This window comes from Podarcis bocagei (genome assembly GCF_964188305.1).
Source record: "Podarcis bocagei genome assembly, chromosome: 10".
In the NCBI taxonomy this organism is placed as follows: Eukaryota; Metazoa; Chordata; class Lepidosauria; order Squamata; family Lacertidae; genus Podarcis; species Podarcis bocagei.
Window position 1 is genome coordinate 25881063 of NC_138135.1, and position 25081 is coordinate 25906143.

The 25081-nt window shown below is 42.7% G+C and overlaps 1 protein-coding gene across 5 annotated transcripts in view; it reads right to left on the reverse strand.

Moving 5' to 3' along the window:
• The window catches only part of KIAA1549, a 113172-nt gene that overhangs the window by 38442 nt on the left and 49649 nt on the right, over nucleotides 1-25081 (reverse strand). For all 5 annotated transcript variants that reach the window (XM_081212216.1, XM_081212215.1, XM_081212214.1 and 2 more), the window contains exons 2-8: nucleotides 10587-13322; nucleotides 8955-9043; nucleotides 6317-6494; nucleotides 4983-5113; nucleotides 4367-4550; nucleotides 2638-2697; nucleotides 1638-1783 (exon numbers count right to left, since the gene is read on the reverse strand). In XM_081212216.1, coding sequence (XP_081068342.1) covers nucleotides 1638-1783; nucleotides 2638-2697; nucleotides 4367-4550; nucleotides 4983-5113; nucleotides 6317-6494; nucleotides 8955-9043; nucleotides 10587-13322 — 3524 coding nt within the window. The remainder of the gene's footprint in view (nucleotides 1-1637; nucleotides 1784-2637; nucleotides 2698-4366; nucleotides 4551-4982; nucleotides 5114-6316; nucleotides 6495-8954; nucleotides 9044-10586; nucleotides 13323-25081) is intronic.

A 25081-nucleotide genomic window follows, 5' to 3' on the forward strand; every position in this document is an offset into this window, starting at 1 on the left:
AACAACTTTCCCATGTTTGAAATGTGGTTTGTATTCAGATATTGCTCCTGTGTAGAGGACCATGTGACAAAAGCTTTAAGAGCGTTAACTGCACCTGTGCACAAACTTATCCCTACCTCTCCCATCTCTCTCCCTCCACTACCCATTGTCTGTTTTGGATTATAAATTCCTTAGGAAAAGGTCTACTGATGTCGATTTAACACTGTAAGGCACTGTGCACACTGATGCCACTGCTGTGTAAGGGAAAAAATTAAATATCCTGGAGCAAAAATAATTAAAATAGACGGCGACCATTTTGCACACGTCCTATTGATGTATGGCCTCTTCCACATGTGCGCCACTTTCAAGCCCAGAAGGGGGCGGAGGAGGAACAGGGGGAGGAACGGGATTATGTGCAACCACTGACACATGCGTGACCTGGAATATAACCCCCGTGCAAACGGGGAGTTGCCCGTACCAGCTAGAAAATGTGGCTGAAGGTAACAGGCCCAGAGTGTAGGCAGCACGCCTTGCAAGTTAGGTTGGGTGGGAAATCTTATCTATTTGATTTTAACAGAGGTCCTAATAACCTGAAGCCGAGACTAGGAACTTTTTCCAGCCCTGAGCAGAACAACTCTGTGCCTCTGTTTCATCATCCATTGAATAAAAGGTCACCAATTTGCTAGTCCTCCTTATATCTAAGGATGCTGGAGAATGTCAACCAAAATGGAAAGGGGAGCAGAAACTGCCAATGTTTGCTTATCTGCCCAATGTCAGGAATGGAAATCAATCCAATGAATATAAGCAGCATTTGCAGTTATTGCAGCTTTCCATCCGCAAACAATATGAAATTGATTAGGTTTCCCCTGGCCCACTATCTGCTTTGTGTTTCCTTTGAAATGACCGGAAGGGAGTAACACAATGACAACATCATTCACACAATTTCTGTAACTAGCTATGCAAGTTACTTGATTTCACTGCAGCAGGCAATTGAGATAATGTAGCTATTGGCAGAAGACGAAATGCAGCAGAACAGAAACAGGGCTCCATGTGACAAGCAGAGGGCAGAACAGAAAGCAATGCCTTCTTACATTCCCCACTAATATATGAGGTGAAATAACTCGCAGCCAAATTACACAGAATATAGCAAAAAGGGAGGAGGAGGGGAAAGAAGATTAAACTTCTGAAGAATCTGGCATCTCTCTGAAGTATTCTGTTACGTTACATACCAATTCGTGACCATCTGTTTCACCATTCAAGGAAACATTAACAGGGCAATGTTTTCTGGCTTCAGCTTGCCATGTGTTAGGAAGAAAACAACCCCTGATATTTTCTATGTTTGGAGAATGAGGAGGAGTTGGAGACTGATGGAGCACAGGAGAGGAAGGAGAAGAAAAGTGGCAAAAATGTCATCTATTTGAAGCTAGAGTGAAAGAAAGGGAGTAAGCAAAACCCCCACTCAGTCCAATTAATTAAAATTCTGCTTATGCAAGCCAAAGTGAGGAACGAAACTCCGCTTTAAGCCTCAACGAATTAAAAGATAGAAGCGCCAATAAAATGTAATTCCAAGGGTTGTTTGTGGTGTTCAGATCAACAACTCCTGTATGATTTATGCTTTCTCCCCCATGTTAGGCTTCCATTTCAATTAACTTTAATACCTGCACAACGTTGTTCCCAGCAAAAGTCGCCCTTTTCCATATCCGCCCTCTGCCCAAGGCCTCACTTAACAACTGAGCTAACTTCCGCTCCATCTCAGCCTGGAAAACTTCCTCTTGAATTTTCTGGTTGACGACACCAAGGACAACTACATTGAAATAAACATTCAGAGAGAAAATAAATATACAGGAATAATGGCAGTGAACATCAGGCTTCACATCATTGGCAATTTCTAGTTAACACCGTGGTGAAGCAAGGATCTGATATCCTTGGGGTGTTAGGAAGCCTTAGAGCATCATTGCTAACTGATGTTCTGTGATGTGTATCATTTACATATAATCTGGAATCTGGTTATCAAAATTTCTTCTTCTTTAGTCACACTTGATCTTTTTTACTCACTACAAAAGAATACCCTCTGTCTTTGTGTTCCTTTGAAAATAACCTGGCTTCTGACACAGCAACCAAAGAAACAGTTACAGGCAAACTAAATCTACAAAGAGAAGAATGGCAAGTCATATTCTTGTATCTTGGAAACTAGGGTCTCCTCAGAGGACTAGTAGAGGGAGAAGACCCCACCCCCACCCCCCAGCAGATCTCTGCGCTGTCAGTGTCTCTAAGCAGCCCAAACCTTTCTGCCTTAGACTGGAGTTCTCCACATCAATGGCTTCAGTTCTTCGCTGGTTCTCAGATGCCCTTCCTGGTCACTCCCAGGGCCACAGGAACCACCTGCGCTGACTCTGCTCTGCGAGGCCTTTGGGGGGCCCCTTTTGAGGGCGCTTTGTGAGGATGGGGGTTAATCTGCTCCTTGCCATGCAAAACCGCAGCCACCATTTTTAAAATTTAAAGGAACTTTAATGATGGGTTCTTTATCTTATCTGGCTAAGACCTTCCAACAGTTTGACTTCACCCCCAGATGGCATGTGCCTCCGTTGTCTCCCGAGACAGATGGATGCCAAACAGAGGTTATCAGTTGAAGCTATTTCGTCTTACAGTTGTACTTACCTGTTCTTACCCAGGACGATTTCATCAAGTGAGTTGTGTTCAACTGAGGGTAATAAACAGCTGGAGGGGAAGAGGGGGGAAACAAGGGGAATGGGTGAGGAAACATGTATTAAAAAGAGCCAGAAATCTAACAGACTGGAATCAAGGGGATATTTTATAATTCATACTGAGACAGTCAAATAAATTGGCCTAGGTCCTGGGGAAAGTCAATTGGCCAAGATAATAATCACTGCCAGCTCTACATTCTGACCATTAAACTAAATTAATTAAATTCCCACAGAGCTATTATATGCTTGCATAATGGGAGGAGGGGAAGGAAGCTAAAGCACAAAATTAGAAAGCTTGTTATTTTATTTGCAAAGTAGTGAAGCCTCCTGCTAGGATATACACAGTGGCAACCCTAGAGCACCACCTTCGGGAATAAGGTATCTCAAGGCAATAGAAAAGCAGCAGCAACAACAAATCTTACGTTTTTCTTTGCATAAAACAAGAGCTGCTTCTGCTTCTAACCGTAAATTTCTACAGTGGAATAATTTACTCTTTATTCCTTTCCTTCCGAAATGAAACCTCACTGTTCTATTCCCCAGAGCAGGGCCCCAGCACACTTTAAGACTGTGGAGTCTCGGTGAATTTACAGGCAAACTAGACCCGATTGTGGAAGCCCCACGGCTGCTTTTTCTCCTGCTGTTTTTTTTAAAGAGTTTAATAGCACCCAGAAGGCTGAATCCCTGAGCACTTCCAAGCGGCAGTTTACTGTGGGCTCAGGGCTACTCATTTCCAGACTTTTTTTTTTGCTCAACATCCACACAAAGTTCGAAGTCAAACAAAATAACAGCTCACACTTTTAATTAGTTCAACCCTGATTTCCCCCTACTGAGAGAAAATCCACTAAGAAAAAAATAACCTTTAATACATCTGCAGTCACAACTGGCACTGGAAGCTCCTTAGTGCGTTGTTGTTGTTTTAGTTGATGTGACATGTGTGGTGACTTTTCAAGGAGTGTCCTTCCTACTTCCATTTACTTCTCACATGAGCAGATTTGCACAAGTCATGTGCATTGCTTAGTGCGCTGAGTGGAGGTCGGAGTGGGGGCGTACGTGTGTGCCAGGCTTTCTGCAAATTAAGACAATTCCTCTCTCACAGCCTCCTTCAAGTGACCTTCAGCTTCAGCTGAAAACACCTCAAAATCTTGTTGGTAATAGAGCAAAGGAAAGGAGCCTCTTATTGCTGTTTTTTCCCCAATCCTCCTCAAGAGTCTCCTCCAGCAGGAAGCCCCTTGCCACCTCTTTTCTCCCCCAATATTTCTGATGCTTAATTTACTAGGAAGATCAGCACACACACTCACACTCAGAGCACTAAGCAGCCCCAGTTTAACTATTAAAGATCTTGTGCAATTCTGCTATATCAGAATTGTGCAATCAGAATTTTCATCAGTTTAATCCTGTAAGCTAAGGGGAAGGGACTGATTGGAAGATAATGCCTCCTTATTGAACATGGTCCTTATGGGAACCATGACGCTGGAGAGTAAGGGACTGTAATTTTTTAACGAAAAAAACAGTTTAATGTTGAAAACTTTTTAGCAAAAAGATGAGATGATGATAATAAGAATACTAACAATCATCATCATAATCATCATCATAATTGTCATCATAGTAATAAACATGTTAAAGAAATAAGCAATAAGGGTCAACAGGAAAACAAGATTTTGCTGTTTTACGTGAATACTCACGTTCTGCAATCTGTTGCACGGGGAAGCCCATGTAGAAACTGAACTCCACCACAGAGAGGTTCCTTAGCAGCTCACTGACTTCGGACCCGTTCAAGAATCTGTATTTCTCTTGGATGGCAAAAACAATTTGCACAGGGCCCTGCCGAAACACTGCTCTAGATTTACCCAGGGTTATATTCAGTATCTGAAAAGACCGGGTAAGAGCAAAGCAAAAAAAATTAGCCCAGCTCCTCTTTCTCTGATCCACCATTCTAAAAATACAATAGTCACAAAGGACATAAGTTAAACAAAAGTTAATGGAGTTTTCTGTCTGGCTGAGACAGGGTTACTCTGACATATCATACCTATAGCTGCTTGATATACTTCTGGATTCTAGCATAGTGATTGTTCCAAAAGCGATATTCAGAATTTTCTTTTCTTACTGTCTAGGCAGCTTTATAAAGTATCTACTTTGTCTAAATATTCTGTATGCTAGTTTAGCGCAATGGCTAAAAACCTGATGTGTGAAAGGCACTAGGCTCAAGTCTCGGTTCTGCCATGAATGACCTTAGAACAGCCATTCATCTGCTGGGAATAACTGCAATAATAACAACCAACATCACTGTCGTCATCTTACCTGAACACTGAAGTTGGAAATACCCTGGTGATGTTTTCTCACCTCCCCAAATGCAATTGTCAGCCCTTTTTCAATGTGCTGGCTGAAGTTACAGAACCTAACGTCAACACTCTGAGGCACAAACTGAAGCACTAGGAGTAGAAAACAAATATTTGTGTTACTAGATTTAAGGTTAGCTTGAATATTACAGGATACTCCAATGCCCCCCCCAAAAAAATCCCAAACAGTCACAGACACAAATCCTGTTCCTACCCACAAGAAAACTCATGCCAAGTTCAAGGAACCTGCTTGATTCCCATATATTTTCTTGATAATTTAGTATGCTATACAGTACCTGAATGATGGAATACTTTGGCGCTGTGTATGTACACATTTCTTTGCTTTTGGCCATTGTTTATCCTTCTGCTCTTATTTTTCAACACTAAACCCTGTATTTACACCATCAAGTGCTCAAAGTAACTTCTCCACACAGTGCATATTGAAAACTATAGAATTTGCTACCACAAGAGGAACTGGTGGCCACCAACTCGGATGGCTTTAAAAGAGGATTAGACAAATTCATGTAGGATCAGGCGATCAGTGGCTACAAGCCACGATGGCAATGTACTGTGTTCAGTGCTAGAGGCAGTATGCTGTCTGGGAATCACAAGCGGGGAGAGCGCTGCTCACAGATCAGGTCCTGATAGCAGGATTCCCATCTGGTTCACCGCTCTGAGAACACCGTGAAAAGCCAAAAGCAGGCAGGCAGATGAAACTTGATGAGGATAATGGTATATTTGCTGTGCTGGTGAGGGGCAAGAGAGGGCATTTGGAGAAATGAGTGAGGGTTATGGGATGGAAGGAGGAAGGAGAGGAATGGGCATGGAAATGGGGGTAAGGATGCAAAGGGGGACTGAAAAATAGCAGCTTCAGAAGGTGAAAAGGAGAATGTCTAAGGCAGACTTCCTCAAAACTTGGCCCTCCAGATGTTTTGGGCCTACAACTCCCATGATCCCTAGCTAGCAGGACCAGTGGTCAGGGATGATGGGAATTGTAGTCTCAAAACATCTGGAGGGCCGAGGCTGAGGAAGCCTGGTCTAAGGGGTGGGGCTGACCAGATATCAAGGGAGGGGATTGGCTAAGGGATGGAGATGATGGGTAGGTGGGATTGGCGAGTGAAGTGAGCAGGAACACTGGCCCCTAGTGGCGTGAGAGAGATATAACACACACACCAAACCATATAACTCAGGGAAAGAGCCCATGTTTGTCCCACAACAGATCTCGGATCAATAATGCCAAGTGATTCTTTTCTTGTGCGCAGTGCAAAAACACAAGGGAGATACAGCTCAGCTTACCAGTCTGCACCTGGAACTTGCGGTCTGGAACAGGGAAAGAAGGTTGTAGCGATGAGATGAGAGGTACCTGCCCCCGTAGAAGGCTGCTGTCCACAAGAGCGTTGATGACAGCAATTGCCGTGTAAACAAAAGGACCTGAGGTCACCAGAAACGAGAATTTGGGAGAAAATCTATAAACCTATTAAAAAGAAAGAGGGGGAAATGAGAATTCCAAAAATCCCAGAAGGAGCATTATTACTGCACTACAAAACAGAAAGATTGTATAGGGGTGGGTGTGCTGTTCAGCACTGACGAGGTTACACAGGAGGGGTACAGGGCTGAATCAAAACCAAGTCAGTTGCACTTAAATCCTGCTGCAATAAATGGGACTGAAGTCAGAACTAATTTTCATATTGATTTCAACAGAACCTGAGTGCAATGGGACCATAGTATTTTGGCACTGTGATAAAGGAATGGAATCAGTTACAGATTCAAGGGCTGAAGCCTCCTTGTAGTTCCATTTCTTTAATTTCTACCCCCTCCTTGGCAGCATCTAACCCAGTCCCCACAGTTCTATGACAATCTACCACCCCCCAAAAATATTTAATGATAGAGCACATGCTTTACATGCAAAAGGTCCCTGGTTCAATTTCTGGTAGATCCAGGTGGGGTTGGAAAAGACTCTGATCTAAAAACCTGGAAAGAGGGGCGGCCCATCAGTAGAGACAATACTGAGTGCTGACCAATGGTCTGATTCAGTATAAGGCAGCCCATTATGTTCCTAAACACACAACTACATGAAATCCACCCAACTAACATGACTATAGCATTCCCTGGGGTGGTGCTACGGCAAAGCATGTCTAAGAATAGGTGACAACCGACAACTTGCAAAGGAATAATCTTGGTCCAGTATACCTGAAGGAGCATCTCCATCCCCATCGTTCAGCTCCGAGGGCCTTCTGGCGGTTCCCTCACTGCGAGAAGCCAAGTTACAGGGAACCAGGCACAGGGCCTTCTCAGTAGTGGTGCCCGCCTTGTGGAACGCCCTCCCACCAGATGTCAAAGAGAACAACAACTACCAGACTTTTAGAAGACATCTGAAGGCAGCCCTGTTTAGGGAAGCTTTTAATGTTTGATGTATTACGGTATTTTAATATTTTGTTGGAAGCTGCCCAGAGTGGCTGGGGAAGCCCAGCCAGATGGGTGGGGTATAAATAATTTGTTGTTGTTGTTGTTGTTGTTGTTGTTGTTGTTGTTGACATCTCTCTTTGTGCAAACTCAATCCAAGCTTGGTCATAGTCATAATTAAGACCTTTGTAGGGCTAAAAGGTGTGAACCCCCTTTCGCTGCCAGAAGATGTTGCACTGAAAGCATTATCACTTTACATCATCATCATCATCATCATCATCTCTTATATTGTTGAGCCATGAATGTTAAATTACAACCACACACCTCAGTTTTCTGAAGTGTACTTTGCCACAGTGCTGCATTTAAGAGAACTACTCCTTGCACAACACATCATAAAAATGAAACATCTGTGAGCAGTAAATGCAAGATGTAAGGAAAGGAAAACCTGGAACACACATTATTTACCTGTGGTTTCCCTGTTCATAAACCTGTTTATGTGCAGAGCCTTACAGTAAAGTCAAATCTGTTAGCAGGGAGCAAGTTTCACACTAGGGAATGCATTTCCAAGATCTCTGACAACAATTCATTAGTGTAGGTTATTAAGCTGCACAGCAGTCAATTTCAAGATAGCAACCTTGGCAGTATTCCATCACAAACCACAGGTCTTTTTTCTTGAGGGAAGTGAGAACACCCCAGACATTAATGTTGCAGTTCGGAAATAAAGCTGCCCTCCCAAGATGGCGAACATGCAATGGCATCGTCCAATCGCAACAGAAACAGGACTAGGTGCACAGAAATAGGTCCTCTTTTTTTTTAAGCAATATAAGGGATTGCCAGGAGATGAACCCAAGTTTGGAAGGTTCTGTGGATTATTCTCAAAAGAAGCACGCCTATCATGGCCCAGAGATTAATTTTTAATCACAGTTTCCATTGTAAATGAATGAGAAATAGCTCATACTTTAAAAAGCACCATATTCATAATATCGTGACCCAGTGAGACAAATGGATTGAAGGCCTTGTCCTAGGACTTTGTGGACTGGCAAATGAGGACGGTGCATGCCAATTATTATATCAATCCATCACAACCACAGCATTACACTGGCACCGCAGAAAAATGCAACAGCACTATCGCTGAGGAACAAGATACCAGTTAAGTGGATGATATATCCAGTTACACCCATATCTCTCAAGTATTCCTGTGATGCTGTATAATGAAACAAATTATCTGAATAATTAAACAAATTATTAATAGCAGCCACGCAGCACACTGTGTGGAGCCAGTGTGGTGTAGTGGTTAAGAGCGGTAGTCACGTAATCTGGGGAACCGGGTTCGCGTCTCCGCTCCTCCACATGCAGCTGCTGGGTGACCTTGGGCCAGTCACACTTCTCTGAAGTCTCTCAGCCCCACTCACTTCACAGAGTGTTTGTTGTGGGGGAGGAAGGGAAAGGAGATTGTTAGCCGCTTTGAGACTCCTGAAGGGGAGTGAAAGGCGGGATATCAAATCCAAACTGTGCGTTTGATATTGCTTACCTCCAGTTCAACAAGCCTCCTAAATTCAGCTCTCAGGATTTCTTTGATGGATTCGCTGATGTTTTCTACTATAGGTTTCCGAGCTAGAACTAGAAATTTGAATCAATGAATATATATATTATTTGTTTAAACCATGCTCATACAGATCTTTAAAAAGTGATTGCAGAGAACTACAAGGAGCTGGAGTTTCCACCCTTATCCATATTTCATTTTCAGTCAGAAACGCTAATAGGTATTTTGAAACATAGCAGCCCATCAATCCTGCATAAATAAGAAGCATAAATAAGCGTAAATAAGACCTGTTTTTTATTTTAAAAAAAGTTTTTAAAATTGTGGTTTTCACGCATCCCTAGGCACAAGATGAGGATGCAGTTTCAAGAACTATGCAGCACTGTTAGGCAAAAACATTGCATTGTCTTCAGCAATCTACCTGATGTGCTCACATAACATGCTTCTGGGTTTCCCAGGAAGCAGACACCAGCTGCAGCCTCTAAGCCTCCCTCACTATTTGGCCTTCCGGGCAGCTAACCTTGCCATTATCAAGTGGTACTGCAACAAAATGTCCACTGAGCATGCCCAGTCCAGACTAAATCATTTTTGGTGTTCTGCCCACCCACCCTCAATATTTTTTCCCTTGAATGGTTTTTTTACTTCTGCAAACCTGGTGATTCTCCCAAGCATGCCAGTAATTCCCTGCTGTGTTCAGGTGGTGCCATTTTGGCTATATAAACAAAGCTCCTCAATGCCTGAGCATCAGAAGAAATATAGGCAACAATGAAGGACAGCCATCCAATCACAAGCTCCATCTGCGCTATATATTTGAAGCAGCATCGTACCACTTCAAACAATCATGGATTCCCACTAAGAATCCTGGGAACTGTAGTTTGTTAAGGGTGCTGAGCATTGTTAGGAGACCCCATTCACCTCATAGAGCTTCAATTCCCATTGTTCCCTGGAAAGAGGAATTGATTTTTAACCCACTCTGGGAATTGCAGCTCTGTGAGGGGATTAGGCAGTCTCCTAACAACTCTCAGCACCCTGAACAAAGTTCCCAAGATTATTGGAGGCAGTGGTTAAGGATGATGGGAGTTACAGTGGTACCTCGGGTTACAGACGCTTTGCGTTACAAACTCTGCTAACCAGGAAGTTAAGAACTTTGCCCCAGGGTTAAGAACGCTAACCAGGTTAAGAACTTTGCCCCAGGATAAGAACGGAAATCGCACGCCAGCGGTGCAGTGGCAGCAGGAGGCCCCATTAGTGAAAGCGTGCCTAGGGTTAAGAACCGTTTCAGGTTAAGAACGGACTTCTGGAACAAATTAAGTTCTTAACCCGAGGTACCACTGTATTCCAACATCTGGAAGGCTACTACAGTCTACCTATTTGCACCACTCCTGGCCTGAGACAGAAAGCATTAGTATTCAGTCAAGAATTGAACTGAAAGGCAGCGTATGAAATATTTTAAATGAATAATATTCGTACTGCTGTGCAAAATAAACAGTATATGACATTCGCAACCTGGAAGGACACCAGTAGTTCACTTTCCTTGAGCAAAATGGCATGAATTTGTGGATTTTAAGGAACAACTTTTAATAACACAAGAACAACAGATCTGGGTGGGGTGGGAAGTCTTACCGGCTTTCACTATATATTTATCAGGGACTGTGATGTCACAAACGTAGGGCTGTCTGGTTGCTGGAATGGTAGCTGGAATGGTTGCCACTGTAACGTCTGGAGTCGTGACCAGTGCAGAAGTGGTAGGTGCTGTAGGTGACCTTGGTGTACTGCTGGTAGTTGTCAAAAGGCCTATTGTGCTGCTAAAGGTGGTGGCAGTAGGGATTGTCATGCTGGTAAACTCAGTTACACTAGTAGTTCTTGTTGGAGGTCCAGATTCAACAGGGGTCATCACAGATGGAGGAGTCACTGTAGGTGCAGATGAAGACACCATGGCCACTGATTCAGTAGCAGAAGCGGTACTGCTCGCATCCGTAGCCAACGGTGGCATATAAGGGGTAGTTCTAAAAAACATTGTGGTCTCAGTTGCCTCAGTAAATGAGGAAACCGAGGAGAGGTTAGCAGTAGCACCAGCATCCTCAACAGTAGTTGTGGTAATAGTAGATAAAAGGGATGAGGATGTCAAGATGGGGGTTGCCTGCAATGAAGTGAACCACGAGGTCACATGTGTTTCATCCTCCAATATATTGCTGGTGAAAACAGGCTCTGGGACAGAGGTGGGAAGCACCAGTGTAGGGACGGTTGCATCAATAGCTATGGGTGATGACTCAAACTGAGAGGTAGCTTGTGTGGAAGGTGAGGTAAAATAAAATTCAGATTCCATCACTAAGATTGATGTTGGTTCCAGTAACCTAGAGCTCATATAGAGACTTGATGATGGCACAGTTGTAGAACTATGTGTGACTGAAACAGAAGAGGAGTTCAAATTAAAAAATGAAGTTTGCCATGAAGAAGTCTGGGATGCCTCTATGCTTGTGATGTCAACAGCTGGGAGCTCAGCTGAACCCCAGCTAGAAGAACTGTCGAGAAACACAGATGACGGAAGGAATGTCGGCGAAACATGAGGTAAAGATGTTGTCAAATCACTTGGCATTATCAAGAATGATGTGGCTCTAGCAGATGACAAATGTGAGAAGCCATTTGGCTCAGAGGGAAAAGGTGTTAATGGAAGGCTGGATGGAATGTCTGATCTATTTACAACAGGCTCTTCTGTGGGAAAACCCACGAGTGTTTTGCTAAGGAAAACGGTAGATTCTGATGGCATTAATTCAGATATTTCCAGACTTGAGTTCCTGATTGTCATGGATGGTGTGTTCACATTTTCGGTGAAGGCAGATTCAAGGGGAACCGTGGCAAGGAGAGAGGATAGTTCTACAGCACTAGACATAACCATTTCAGTTACTGAGTAGGGAAAGCTGACAGGAACACGCTCCAGTGATGTTATTTCAGAAGACCGGCCATAGGAAGGGAAAACTGATGTAAATATTATGTTTTTAAGGCTAATGTCCACAGCATTTGACATGGAGATTTCTGTAAACCTTGAAGAGAATGAAACAACAGGTCTTGAGGGGAAAGTAGTATCGAAGACTTCAGGAGGAGGCTCTTGCAGGTCATAAAAGTCACTAACTATGGATGTAAGTGGCGCAACACCGTTTACCTCAGAGGCCGTGAATGACGGTGTCTCAACATAATCACCTGAGCCCACATCATTTTCTGAAGGTGCCACTGAAAAGACTGGCTCTGAGAGAACTGAGGTGAAGTCACAGTAAGAACATGAAGCATATGGTCTAGTGGAAGGCACTGGGCTTGCAACGTCACTGAAGAACTCAGCTTGAGTTTGTTTCTCTGAACCGTCAGGCAAAACTGATGCTGTACCTCTGGATAATTGAAAGGAAAGCTCGTGTGTAAACAATTCCTCATTAAAAGAACTACTGGAGGCAGTCAAAAGTGTAGCTGGGGAAGCAGGGGGAGAAACAAAAGGAAGCAGAGCTGAAAACGTATCAGTCCCTGTGTTAGTTAACAAAACAGGAATTTCATTCAAAACGTTCAGGACAGACGAGCTGCTTAGAGTTCCTGTAGCACTACTGCTATTAATACTATAGCGAGCTTCTGCGTGTGTGTCAGTACTTGTCAAAATGTCTGGCATAATTTGGGTAACCTCACCGAGCTGTCTCAGGAATAAGGAAGACCCTTTCGCAGTAGTATCCGAAAGCAAAGATGCTGAGGATTGCACAGAAAACAGCAAACTCTCTCCTCCTTTTCCAACCGTTGCATCCACTGCCTCAGATGCAACAGAACTTAAGTACGTAGAGGACATCAGCAAGTCTCTGCTTGGAGTCAGAGTTACACCTGCCATGTCAAAAGGCCTTGAAGAGGGCAGAGGGACGTGGGGGACAGAGGCAGCCCTTTGCAATGTTGTTTGCAGTGTTTCCAGGTAGTCCAGCGAGGAGATGGCAGGTAATGAAGGCGCTAAGAGCAAAGTTTGCAAGGATTCTTTTGTTGCTTTCACTGGGAAGGAACCTGAATGATAGTCCTCTGTAAAAGATTTCAATGAAGGGGTTTGTTGTGCATTTGGAAAGGAGCTGATCAATCTATCATTACTTAAGACGGCTTCGTTGCTTGTTACTGAAGTATCCAACAGTGGTACATTTTGTCCAGCTGAGACTCTGCTTGTTCCTTCTTGGTCCGATGAGGTCACCTCAGGAGAGGTAACAGGTGACAACAACCCCTCAGGAAACACACTATTTGCCTTGGGATCCGTTGTGCTTTTTGTTAAGGCTTCGTGAGTCACGCTGCTCATGGTGCTTTGACTCGGCAAAAGAGAAGAAATATTCTGCTGTTCCAAATATATGTCATCTATTAAAAAAAATTGAAAGGCAAGGGTAAGTTATTCATGTTAAGCAAAATTACTATTACTGTAATACACTGAAATGTCAAAATGCAAAGATCAGTGCAGAGGCCATTCCCAGAGACATAACATTTTATTATTATTATTAAGAAAGGGTGGAGTGTTTGACCGTAATCCGTCTTATCCGTGGGTTGTGTTTTAAAGTGCTTTAAAACTTTTTATTTCTGTAAACTGTATTGCGAATGCTTTCCCTTTTTAGCCTTACCCATATATTTTACTGAAGACTCAGCCTAGCAGCAAGTAGATCAGATTGCCATAAGATTTTATATCTCCTTAGTAGACTTTGCCACAGTCCAGATGTGAACACTAGTCAACAATCATTTATTCAAAGGCCAAAGGATTCCAAGTGCTGGAGGACATGAATGCAAGAACACTTCACATTTATGAAAAGGCAACTCATAAAGCTAGGGAAACAGAAAGCAACTGCGTAGTACATACTCAACTGTTGTAAAGAACTGCACTTCATACTTCAAAATTGTAGCTTCTTCTTGGGGCATTTTTGCTTTTTGGCATTTAGCTGTATATGGTAACACAGGAGCCATGTGTGGCAGCAGAAATAAGCCAACAGTACTCACAAACATTCATTTCAAAAACTCTATTGATTTGATCACCTTGCAAATTACTTAAAACAACGTAGGCCCTTATATATCTAGGATGGCAAACTTGGTAGCCCTCAAGTTGTTGTCAGAGTCCATCTCCCATCATTCCTGAGCAGTGGCCATGATGTGGCTAAAGAGCCACACGTCCTACACCCCTGGACTCACCCCAAGCAAGAGTGCCTTCAGGCAATTCTCTGGGATAAAGCTAGTCTTCCCGTTTGGACTAAACTTTCAAGATACACATTCTTTTTTTGGTTAGGTATTCTGACTATAAATGAAGTTGATGCACGCCCATTTTAGGTTCATGGTCTGACTGTATCTTGGGTTCCCTAGAACAAAGCACTGAATTGGTGAGCCACTGAATTGCAGGTTGCAGCATCTACATAGGCCAGAGGTAGGGAACCTGTGGCCCTTCAGATGTTGTTTGACTACAACTCCCATTATCCCTGACCAAAGGCCATGCTGGCTGGGGATGGTAGTTGGAGCCAAATAGCTTCAGAAGGGCCACAGGTCCCCTAGCCCCTGGCCTAGAGTACAAGACCCCATTTATCCAGGCTGATCACCGGACTCTTCTAGACAGGCAGGAGAACATGGGCTTCCTTTTTCAGGCTTATCCAAGCAACAAGACCTTCCCAAACTGTATGTTATTCTGGTATCTTTTGGTTGTTCTTTGGTCCTGACCTTTGGCTTGGTCAGTGTCCTGGTTTGTCCTTTAGCTCTGACTTGCTCTCTTGACTTGGAGCTTTAACCCCCTGATTCCGATCTCTTGGAACAACTCCTGTCTCCTGGTCATTTCAAACTGCTGACCATCGCTCAGCCCTGATAAGACTTGAGTAGAGAATGGATGCAGCTGACTGAACTCCAATATACGAATGCAAGAGAGCAGCAAAACTCTCTTCTGAACAACCTACTGGGCTAATTAAAATAGAATTTCCCCTTATATCCTAGTAACCTAGTTATCCACAGGGAAGCTTTCCGCTGACATAAAGCCTTAACTATTGTGACACAGGCAAAAGAAACAACCACCACCATCACCTTTCACTGCTCTTCAAATTGTTCAAGTCAACACAGTTTTTGGTACCAATTATCCAGTCTCCCTAGACATTAAATGTCAGGATCTTGTAAAATAAAAATAAAATCGGCATCCTAGAGCTTCAAGGATTGTTCAGGCTGAAATCCTTTATGCACTTGTTTGAAAATAAGCAGTGTGGCCTACTTCTAGGTGAACAATTTATTTATTATTAGATTTATACCCCAACCTGCACAGCACTGCATATGAATATAAACAAATTTAATTCAGATATTAGTGAGGGTTTAAAGGATGTCCACTTCAAAGGAAATGCCTGCCTTCTTCACAACACACAAGCATGCACACAACCAATGTACGGATTAAAAAAACACACAAACTGGTCTAAATTTGACTCACAGTATCCTCAATCCTGAATCTTTGTTTTTACAAAATCATGTGAACCAGGGCAAGGGCATGACTAATATAACATCTGGTTTGTCCCTTAAATGCTATTTGGGATGCTGCTAGAATGAGGAAGCAACCGATTAGAATGAGATGCTGAAGTTAAGTGTTCACCTTTAGGTCACAAACAGCTTCATAAGGAATGAAACAGGTTTTAATGCTAAAAATTGCATAGAGTTTGTTAAAAAAGGTCATGACATCTCATTTTAATCAGCCTGTCAGTTTCCCTTGTTCCCTTTATGCGAAAAGTGGCATGCAGAAGGAAATGCTGTTTTTTCTTTTCTTATCATTTTCCAGGAAAAGACATTTGCCTGGAGCAGAAGCTTCTTATTTGGCCTGAATTTGGCCTAATGCATTAAAAAGCAGGCTTGATCACTGCTGTCAGAGTGTTCTACTTGCAAACAACCCATGCACATTGATCTCTCATCTGATGCTTCAACACACTGGGCTAGTTGCATCACTTGCATAAGAAGGCTGAACTCCTGACTATTTAACAGAGTTTGCACCCTGTACTTGGGTAATGAAATCGGTCCTCAGAACTCCATATTCCCCTTTCTTTCATACAGTAGCTGCCAAAGAAAACACTGCTTACTTTATATGTAAAAAGAAAAAAGAAAGAATATATTTTGAGAAGCTAGCTTTTCCAGATAATTTTTCAACAGGTGTGGGTTGAAATTTTATAATGGACAAAGCTGTAAAATGGGTGCTTGCCAGTGCTGAAGAGTTTAACAAGCAGAGAAAGCGAAGCGTTCTGCCCCACCTGAACCTAGCTTTGCATGAAAAGAAGAGTGACAAGAGAAAATTGCTGGGAATAGATCAGGCAACCTCATTTTTTGTGTGGAGAAGAATGCTAATGAGGCCTCAGCAGAGAGATGCTTTAGAGCCAGGAGCAGTGAAGAGGTTGCACTCTTCTCCTTGTTAGCCTTGGGGAACATGTTCTTGTTATGACAGATGGCTATTAGGCATGTGAAATATAATAGCCTCTTATTCATCCCAGTGATGAGAAAGGGGATGGGCAGGGTATCATGTGAATGCTTTCAACTATATGCACTCTTTGATGCTTTCAGAAATGCTCCCTTTTACTGGTTGCAGCCTATCCTTTACACTGCATTGCTTCTACCATCTCCAATATGACCTTGGGGTTTAGGGTTTCCTGCAGCAACATTTCAATTATTTACCTGGCATGTAATAGAACTCTGCTATATTGGAAAATTATTCTCCTTCGACAAATGCAAAGCAGTGACCCTTCCTCCTTCCCAAGACTTTTCCCAATTAGAGTAAAATAAATGGCTGGGAGAGCTGTGGAAGCAATTAAATGGATCCATTTCCCATTCCCATACACCGATTTGCTAAAGGACTAAACCAATGCCGAATCTGAAGATATGGGGCATTCTTCAAGGAAAAAGGTTGATTATACAGTTATAAAAGAATCAGCATAGGCACTGTAATACTTCAGGTGATTTTTACACCTAGCCTTGAATTGTCTGATAGGCAGCTGCTCTCTCAGGTCTCAGGCAGAGGTCTTTGACATCACCAGATGTTAGATTCTTCTAACTGGAGTTGCCACGGATTGAACCTAAAGCCTTCTACCTCGACCCTCTCCTGTTCTATTTCCTACCAGAATTTAAAGTGCTGATACTGCCTTAGAACTTGATTACTTAAGAGACCACCTCCTTTCATACGAACCTGTCATATATTAACATATCCCTCACAGGTTCTTCATCAGGTGCACCTGCCATCAGAAGGGAGGTGAGTGGAAACAGGACGTTTTCTGAGGTGGTACCCTGGCTTTCAAACTCTCTCTGTAGAAAATTTAATACAGCGGTACCTCTGGTTACGTACTTAATTTGTTCCGGAGGTCCGTTCTTAACCTGAAACTGTTCTTAACCTGAAGCACCACTTTAGCTAATGGGGCCTCCCGCTGCCGCACCGCCACCCCGCGATTTCTGTTCTCATCCTGAAGCAAAGTTCTTAACCTGAAGTACTATTTCTGGGTTAGTGGAGTCTGTAACCTGAAGCATATGTAACCCGAGGTACCACTGTAGTTTTGTTTTAAACTCTTGTTGTTGCCAACTTTTTTATTCAAAGGTGGGTCCCAGGGCCAGTAGGGGGGAAGCCCAGAACAAATTTTGGGGTGGTATAGGGGAAGGGGAAGAGGAAAACATTCAGCCACACAAACAAAAGTCCTTGCACTGATAGAACTTTCTCTCTCTAGAGCTACGTTGCAGACAACCTGATGTGATTAGTTCAACCATACATTCTTTGGCTAACTTACAATAAGCTTTGCACACTGTGGGGATGATCCAAATGCTTCCCAGAAAAACAGTAGATACCTCATATGTCTCCCCACCTCGCCCCACCCCATGCCAGTTTTCCTAAGGCAGGTTGCTTTCAAGCCATTAAAGGGGCTGGAGCCTCACATCCATTTAGCAGTAATGTTTCAGCTCTGCAGAGGCTGAATCTCCCATGATGCCCTGATAAACACATCCATTAAAAAAAGATGATGAATGGTGGAAGAGTGGGTAATTTGGCACTCCGGCCATAATGTGTCCCAGACTATTAATTTTTTGCGTTTTTACACATTCAAGTTCTGCGGTTCCCCTTAATGGACATTCTGCGCTAAAAGGTTTCCATCAGCATGGAAAGAAAATTCTTAGAAACTCTGTCCATCTATTGATTGCCAAAAAACAAACAAACCAGGATCCAGTAGAGTTATGTTCCTGACACGGCTATTTATTCCATTTCTGTTGCAAGCTTGACTGTGAAGAAAGAAGGAGAAAGGCATGCACAAATCACCACCCCATCAACTCTAAAAACAAAAAAACCCACACACATTGTAGAGACAATTATACTGCATCTCCCACAGTACCATTTTTTTCTCAATTTCCAACCCCCAAATACATCAAGAATTCTGGTAAATCTGTGCGAATTTTGAACCCAGGACTAGGTATTCATTACATTAGACTGGCTTGCATGCTGCTAGGCTTGGGTTCAAAAAATGCTGCGCATCCATACAGCTCACTGGGTGACCCTACAACCAATCAGCTATCATGGGCGGGCCCTGGGCTGGTAATCTGAGGTGAGCAAGCAGCTGTGGGACCAGTCTGTTGTTAGGACCAAAGTGCAAGTCAGAACCCAGGAGGCAAGACCACAAGCTGCAAGCCAGAAGTCAGTGTCAAAGACACAGGACTATGCCAGAGCTCAAGAAGACACTATGCCTACAGCGATTCTTAACTAGGACTGGAAGGCCTCAAACATTCCTTCTTGTTCAAGAGGATCCAATAGCCAACCAAGATATGAGGTCAGTCGAGGGCCAAAGTATAGAGGTTCCTCGGAAGATAATTCATTGTAGAAACCATTGCCTCATGGTAGGAATTTTGAGAAGAACTGGGTGGGTAGAAGAGGATCAATTGTAAGTGATCAATAGACTACAAAGGCACAGACAATAACATCAACATTAAACCCAGCTAACCTAAGGAAAGTTTGGTTTTCCACTCCTTGCATCTTAATTCCATTCTCTGCTATGTCCCCAATCATTTGAAAAGGACTTCTTAATAATCTAAAGAGTGTTCAGATGTTGCAACACTTCATCAAAAGTCAAATTCCCCTTCCCCGACCCCCATGTTTTATCTGTTTCACTATTAACAGGCACCAAATTGCTCCAAGTTGCCAGATGAAAACAAATCCAATTTTTTAACTCAATGAACGGCACTGTCTGTGGTTATTTGCAGTAATACATAAGCATGCTTAATGAGAGTGAAGAGAGAAGAACATTCAATTTAAAATGTCAGTGCTATAACAAGAGAATAATTTCATTTATCAATCTAAGAATTTTCATGTTGGTTAAGGAAGATCCATGTAATTGTCACTTAGCTGGAAAAGCTACTACAAATTCATTGCACTTTAAAACATTTCAGTTTAGGTAAGTTATTAAAAAGTTGTCATACGAAAAGCAAGTATTTTGCAGCTAATTATCATTGTTAGTAGCACTGAGAGCTATCATAGGCGAAGGTAACTACCCGCCCCCACCACCTTAAAATAAGTAATAAATGCTCAACATTAAAAAAAGAAAAAAAACAGGTGCACTGAATTGGGAGTCTGGTTCAGAAAAGGTTATGTCATAATTAGGAATAGAAATATCTGTTAATTTCAGTTCCCTTAGCTCTCCACATTTTTGCAATTCACAATCAATTCCCTTAGAATTGAGCTGTCTGTACTATTCAATTTATTTAAAAAGTGGGTGGGACGAACAATAGAGTACAGTATCACCTCATCCCTCCTTTTGTGACTGTGATTGTACTGTATTTAGATAAAGTTATTATTTATACAGCATCCTCAGTGCACATGGCACTTTAAAGAAACAAAAAGAAAAAACAGTCCCTGCCTCCAAAATTTCACAATCTAAACTTATGACAGGTGACAGTGGTTGTGGCAAGAACAACAATACTGTAAAACTGAGGGAACATAATGAAATGGCAACAAGGGTATAACAAAAATAATATGATTTTCCTTGTGCACACATATATTTAATTATCAAAGGGTTGTATCCAATATTAGTCCTACTTAGAGTAGATTCATTAAAATTAATGGCTATGACTCATTCAATCAATTAATTTCAATGGTTCTACTCTAAAAAGGACTAACAACCCAAATACTTAACTTTAGAAAATGTTTCCAGATCACAGCATTCTTTTGTCACTACAAATTTTATTGTAAGTTAAATTTCTGGCCATACATTCACAAAGGCAACCTGATGCTGTCTGCATGAATGGTTACCTGAACATCTATCAATACATGGTAGAGCATTATAATGTACATTTAGACATAATCTTGAGACAATACTGATTCAATGGGTAGTTCAATTAAGCAGTCATTGTGATTGACTGCAACATTGCCCCAGAGCAGCCAAGTTCTTCCTTTTTGCCAAAGTCCTTTGAAAACTCATTCATAAAAATGTCTATCTATTCATCCAGTTCTGCAGTATGCTTTTAAGTCATTCATAATTTACTTACAGGGCATAACATTGATTGGTCATTAATATTTAGCTGCACAAAGATCTGTCAGGTGAAGTTTTTATAACCCAAATAGTTCTGACATTAAATCACAGAGCTCTAAGTAGGCTCATCACACACAATCCCCCTTTAGCCATACCTTGTGATCCACCGTCCCTCATGTAACTCAGTAGGAATTTATTTAGCTCCTTGTAAATGGTATTTCTAATTAATTATGCACTTTCCCAAAAATTATTGGGTATTCATTAACACAGACCAACATTTAATATGCAAATGAAGTGACCAGAGAGATGCAACAGGCAACAATTTCTGTGATCACGTTATCACAATGTACGCTTCTTCCAGACACTACATTCCTAGATAGAGCTGGGAGCTATTTGTGTGTTTGTGTATGTGTGAACTGGCCCCTAAGCAGGACTCTGGTTTTTGTGGGCTCTCTGCACATGATGCCCATAGACCGCCACCCAACTGCAGGTCCCTTTCTCCACCCTCCCAAATTGCTTGTCCTCCTACCAACCAAACTGAGGCTCCAAAAGAGAGATTAGAGCATAAGTAAATTGTTCCTTCCATCTCACCCTCACCACGGGAGATTGGAACTTGTCCATAAAACCCCAAAGCAAGTTCCCATTTCCCACTGGGAAAGGTCCCTGAAAGGAGGAGAGGAGCAGGAAATCTCACTAGCTTCTTTCTCAAACTGGTAAATGGATGATCCCCTCAGGTCTGTGTAATGTTGAGGGGAGTCCAACAGCGGTGGACTCAACTGTCCTGAAGTCCAAGAAAGGAAATTTTACCAGCATATGGGTCCTCTGCTGGGTTGATAGTCTCCAATGGTTTTTAACCACGTCTTTTCCTGATACTGGTCCAACCACTAGGACATTTAGATAAACGAGTTTCTCCTCTATATCCTGTACATTAAAAAAAACACCCATGTTTCAGAATAGGCTACAAGCCGTTTTCCATATTTGGCAACAGATTGAGCTTAGTGTTCATTTTCTACCCCAAAAAGAAACAGCATCCATAACAGCTCAAGAGAAAGTGGCCTGTATGTGTTTCTGAGGAAAGAGTTCAGAAAATGCAAATTTGCTACCAGGATATTCCCCTCCACAGCTGAAGGTCAGCCTTAAAATATTGCCATCAGGGGCTTGTCATTACAAAACCAGGATTGAATTATACGTTAAAATCCTCTCTCTTTTGGAAGGCATAAACAATACAGTGGGGGTGGACCCACAGCAGGCGGTATGAATTTTACGTTCTTAGACTGAGGACTGTGGCAGGCTTTTATTTACTAGTATCCAATTTCTAATAAATAGAGCAAGTACTGTTTGTGGCTTTGACTCCTGGGAGACCCTTCACAGAATTTGCTCAGAGTATCACATCATTTCCTGGCAACCGAAAACCAAGAGGAAAGAGCGGCCTGCCTTTTTCTTTCTACCCACACAACTAGTTTTATGATTTCACAATAATGCTTCGGTATTAGTAAAGACTGTGGAGCTTTCACTTCACAGATGGTTCAATTTATGGCTTTGTTCACCATGAGGACACAGCCTCAGCCGCCTGGCATACTGTGTGCTCCGATACACGTAGAAATGCAGCAGATTTCAACTTGCAGAGTGTGGGTAGGAAAAGTAAAGTTGAAGGAGAACAGTTATTATTTGGCGGCAGAAATCCCCCCCTTTAAAAAAATAATAATTGAGAGTTATTCTGCAGCTAAGTTGGTTGTGTACTAACTAGACTACATTAAGAGAGTTTGCAAACATTAATTCAACTGAACCAAGCCACACTACATTGAAAAAAAAAGTGCAGGCAAAATTTTGATGCTTTTAAAAAAAGAAGCTTTTAAACTGCCCTGATGTTCTTTTCTAATCTGTTTGGCTTTCTCTTGCCATGGCCTGAAGCAACTGGTGTTTCGTGTGAATGTGCTGTAGATACAGACTTATTATGACAGATATTCCTAACCAAGGAGGTCTATGTAGAGAAGAGGTCTCAGTTGCAGTGTTTCACAACTGTAAAATGAATGTGTGGGGTTTTTTAAAGAATGCTTTATAAAGGCTTAATTCTTTAATATACAGTCGTACCTTGGATCTCAAACGCCTTGGCTCCTGAACAAATCGGCTCCCAGACGATCGAAACCCAGGAGTGTTCCGGTTTTTGAATGATTTTCAGAAGCCGAACACCCATCGCAGCTTCCGCAGCTTCCGATTGGCTGCAGGAGCGTCCTGCAGCCAATTGGAAGCCACGCCTTGGTTTTCGAACAGTTCCGGGAGCTGAACAGAGACTCCCGGAACACATTCTGTTCAAGAACCAAGGTACGGCTGTATCCTGATCAAGGGAAGTAATTGTCCCACTCTATTCTGTCTTGGTCACCTGCAGTATTGTGTCCAGTTCTGGGCTCCACAATTTAAGGAGGATACTAACAAGCTGGAATGTGTGCAGAGGCGGGTGACCAAGTTGTTTAGCCTTGTAAAGAGGAGACTGAGAGAAGATATGATGGCCATCTTCACATATCTAAAGGGCCATCAGATAGGGCAAGCTTGTTTTCTCCCACTCCGGAGGCTAGGACCTGAACCAATGGAAAGGAGATTCCAACTAAACATCAGGAAGAACTTTCTGACTGTAAGAGCTGTTCAACAGTAGAACAGACTTCTACAAGAGGTGGTAGACACTCCTTCTAAGCAGAGGTTGGATGGCCATCTGTCATGTATGATTTAGTTGGACTAGATGACCCCCTAATGTACCTTCCAACTCTACAATTCTATGATTCTATACTACATGTAGCTGAATGCAAGTGGTTGCCCAAATCTGGCTTTGATCCAAACCCAGGAAGTTCAGAAGACCCAGTTTCAAACTGGATGTGAACTTTCCGGTTTTCAAACTTCCTCTCTGAAGAACTCAGAATTGCTCTAGAATAAGCTACGCCACCCAGAGACCTCCACACCCAAGTTATTGTAAGCAATCAGAGAACAGAAGGGAAGGAGGGAATGCCCTGCTGCTGTTCTCATCGAATTGCCGAAAAAGGTAAGGGGGGAAGGAAGATAAGGGAGTATTCTCAGCCCTGGGAGGTAGCAGAAAGAGCTTTGGGGTTGGTGGAAGGGTGATGGAGCAAAACCTTCTGAGTGCTTGGTTTACCTCAGGAAATTTCAAGGCTTTCCCCCAACCGTGGAAAGCAAGAAACAAGAGGCCAAACTGAGGAGAGACTTAGAGAATTTGCCCATCACTAGAGACAGACATTATGTTTTTTTCACAGGTCCACAGGAGGTTTTCACCAAGAGTACAATGTGTACATAGATGCTACAGTTGTACTCTGGTAAAGCAAGTTTCAAAGAGTTTTTGTGCCATTTCAAAAGCCTTCAAATTTGACAGAGGTGACAGTGGGTCAACAGGAATGTCTGCATGTACCATGGGAAATGGCGCCTCTCTCAAAACACTTTAAACTCTTTAAAAAACAATTGCTTGCCTTCAGCCTTAATTGGCCTCTCCATCTGTACCCACGGCATCAAGGGCTAATCAACAGTGCCACACACAGGGTCCACAACATTTGAGCATGCTCAGTCGAGTCTGAAGCCAAGTGATGACATCACAAGGCTGGCAAATCCCTGTTTTTCAGAATGGTTCATGACTTACAAAGCATTTTCTGCCTAAAGCCTCCCTTCCCCTCCCCACTGCCCTATAAATTCCCAGTGCTTGAAGTTTGTTTCAAGTCCTGATTCAACTGCCTTTATCCAGACAACAGACTTCAGTTACTGGCATTCATTATGACATAGATGTCTGAAAGTAATCACGGTTTTCGTGCATAATATCTTATGCTGTAGCCGCTCAACGCTTTTAACTTTGCGCACCATTGCTCAGAATGCAGGCAGCAAGGCGAAGGAATAATTAGGGCTTCCCCAGATTAATTCTGGAGGAAATAAATGCTTAGCACTGCTTCCTCAGCCTGTGTCTGTCTGTCTTTCTCTCTCACACACACACAAACAATATTCTCCCCCTGCCCCCACTCATCTGATTCAAACCAAGTATCCATTTCCCAGCGCATAGACGGCTTTGGGGAAAGCTCCAATTACATATCACTGGGTCAAGTGCAACGCAATGCACTTACTACCAGAGCGCAAGCCGTCTAGTTTTTAATAAGAATATTGTTGTGACAGGGTTCTTCCCTCTACAGAGCCAATGCGTGATTGCTTCAAAGACAGAGTAAAAAGGCTGCAGCACTGAACAGCTACATAACATTTTATTCCAGAGGTGCTTTAGCCATGGTAGGGTGCAGTGGTGTAGCATGGGGAGGGTCACAGGGGCGGTTGCCCAGGGTGCAAAATTGTTACAGGCGCAAAATTTCAACACCCGGTGCTGCCTCAATACAGCTGCGTGCTTCCATCGCTGGACTCCGTTGAAAACGGCTTCTCCATATGAACTAGGAAGTGACCTCTCCAGACTCTCCTTATCTTTGCAGATGTGATTTTCTGGGTGATGTGGAATGTGCCATTGGGTAGTTGAATGCACATGCATACTCTGTCTGTTTCCCTCCTTCCCCCCACTCCCTCTGCGTAGCTCTGGACACTGGCAACCCATGCTATGTCACTAGTAGGGTGGTGTTCTCCTTATGTTTCTGACTACTAGTCTCATCAGTCCTA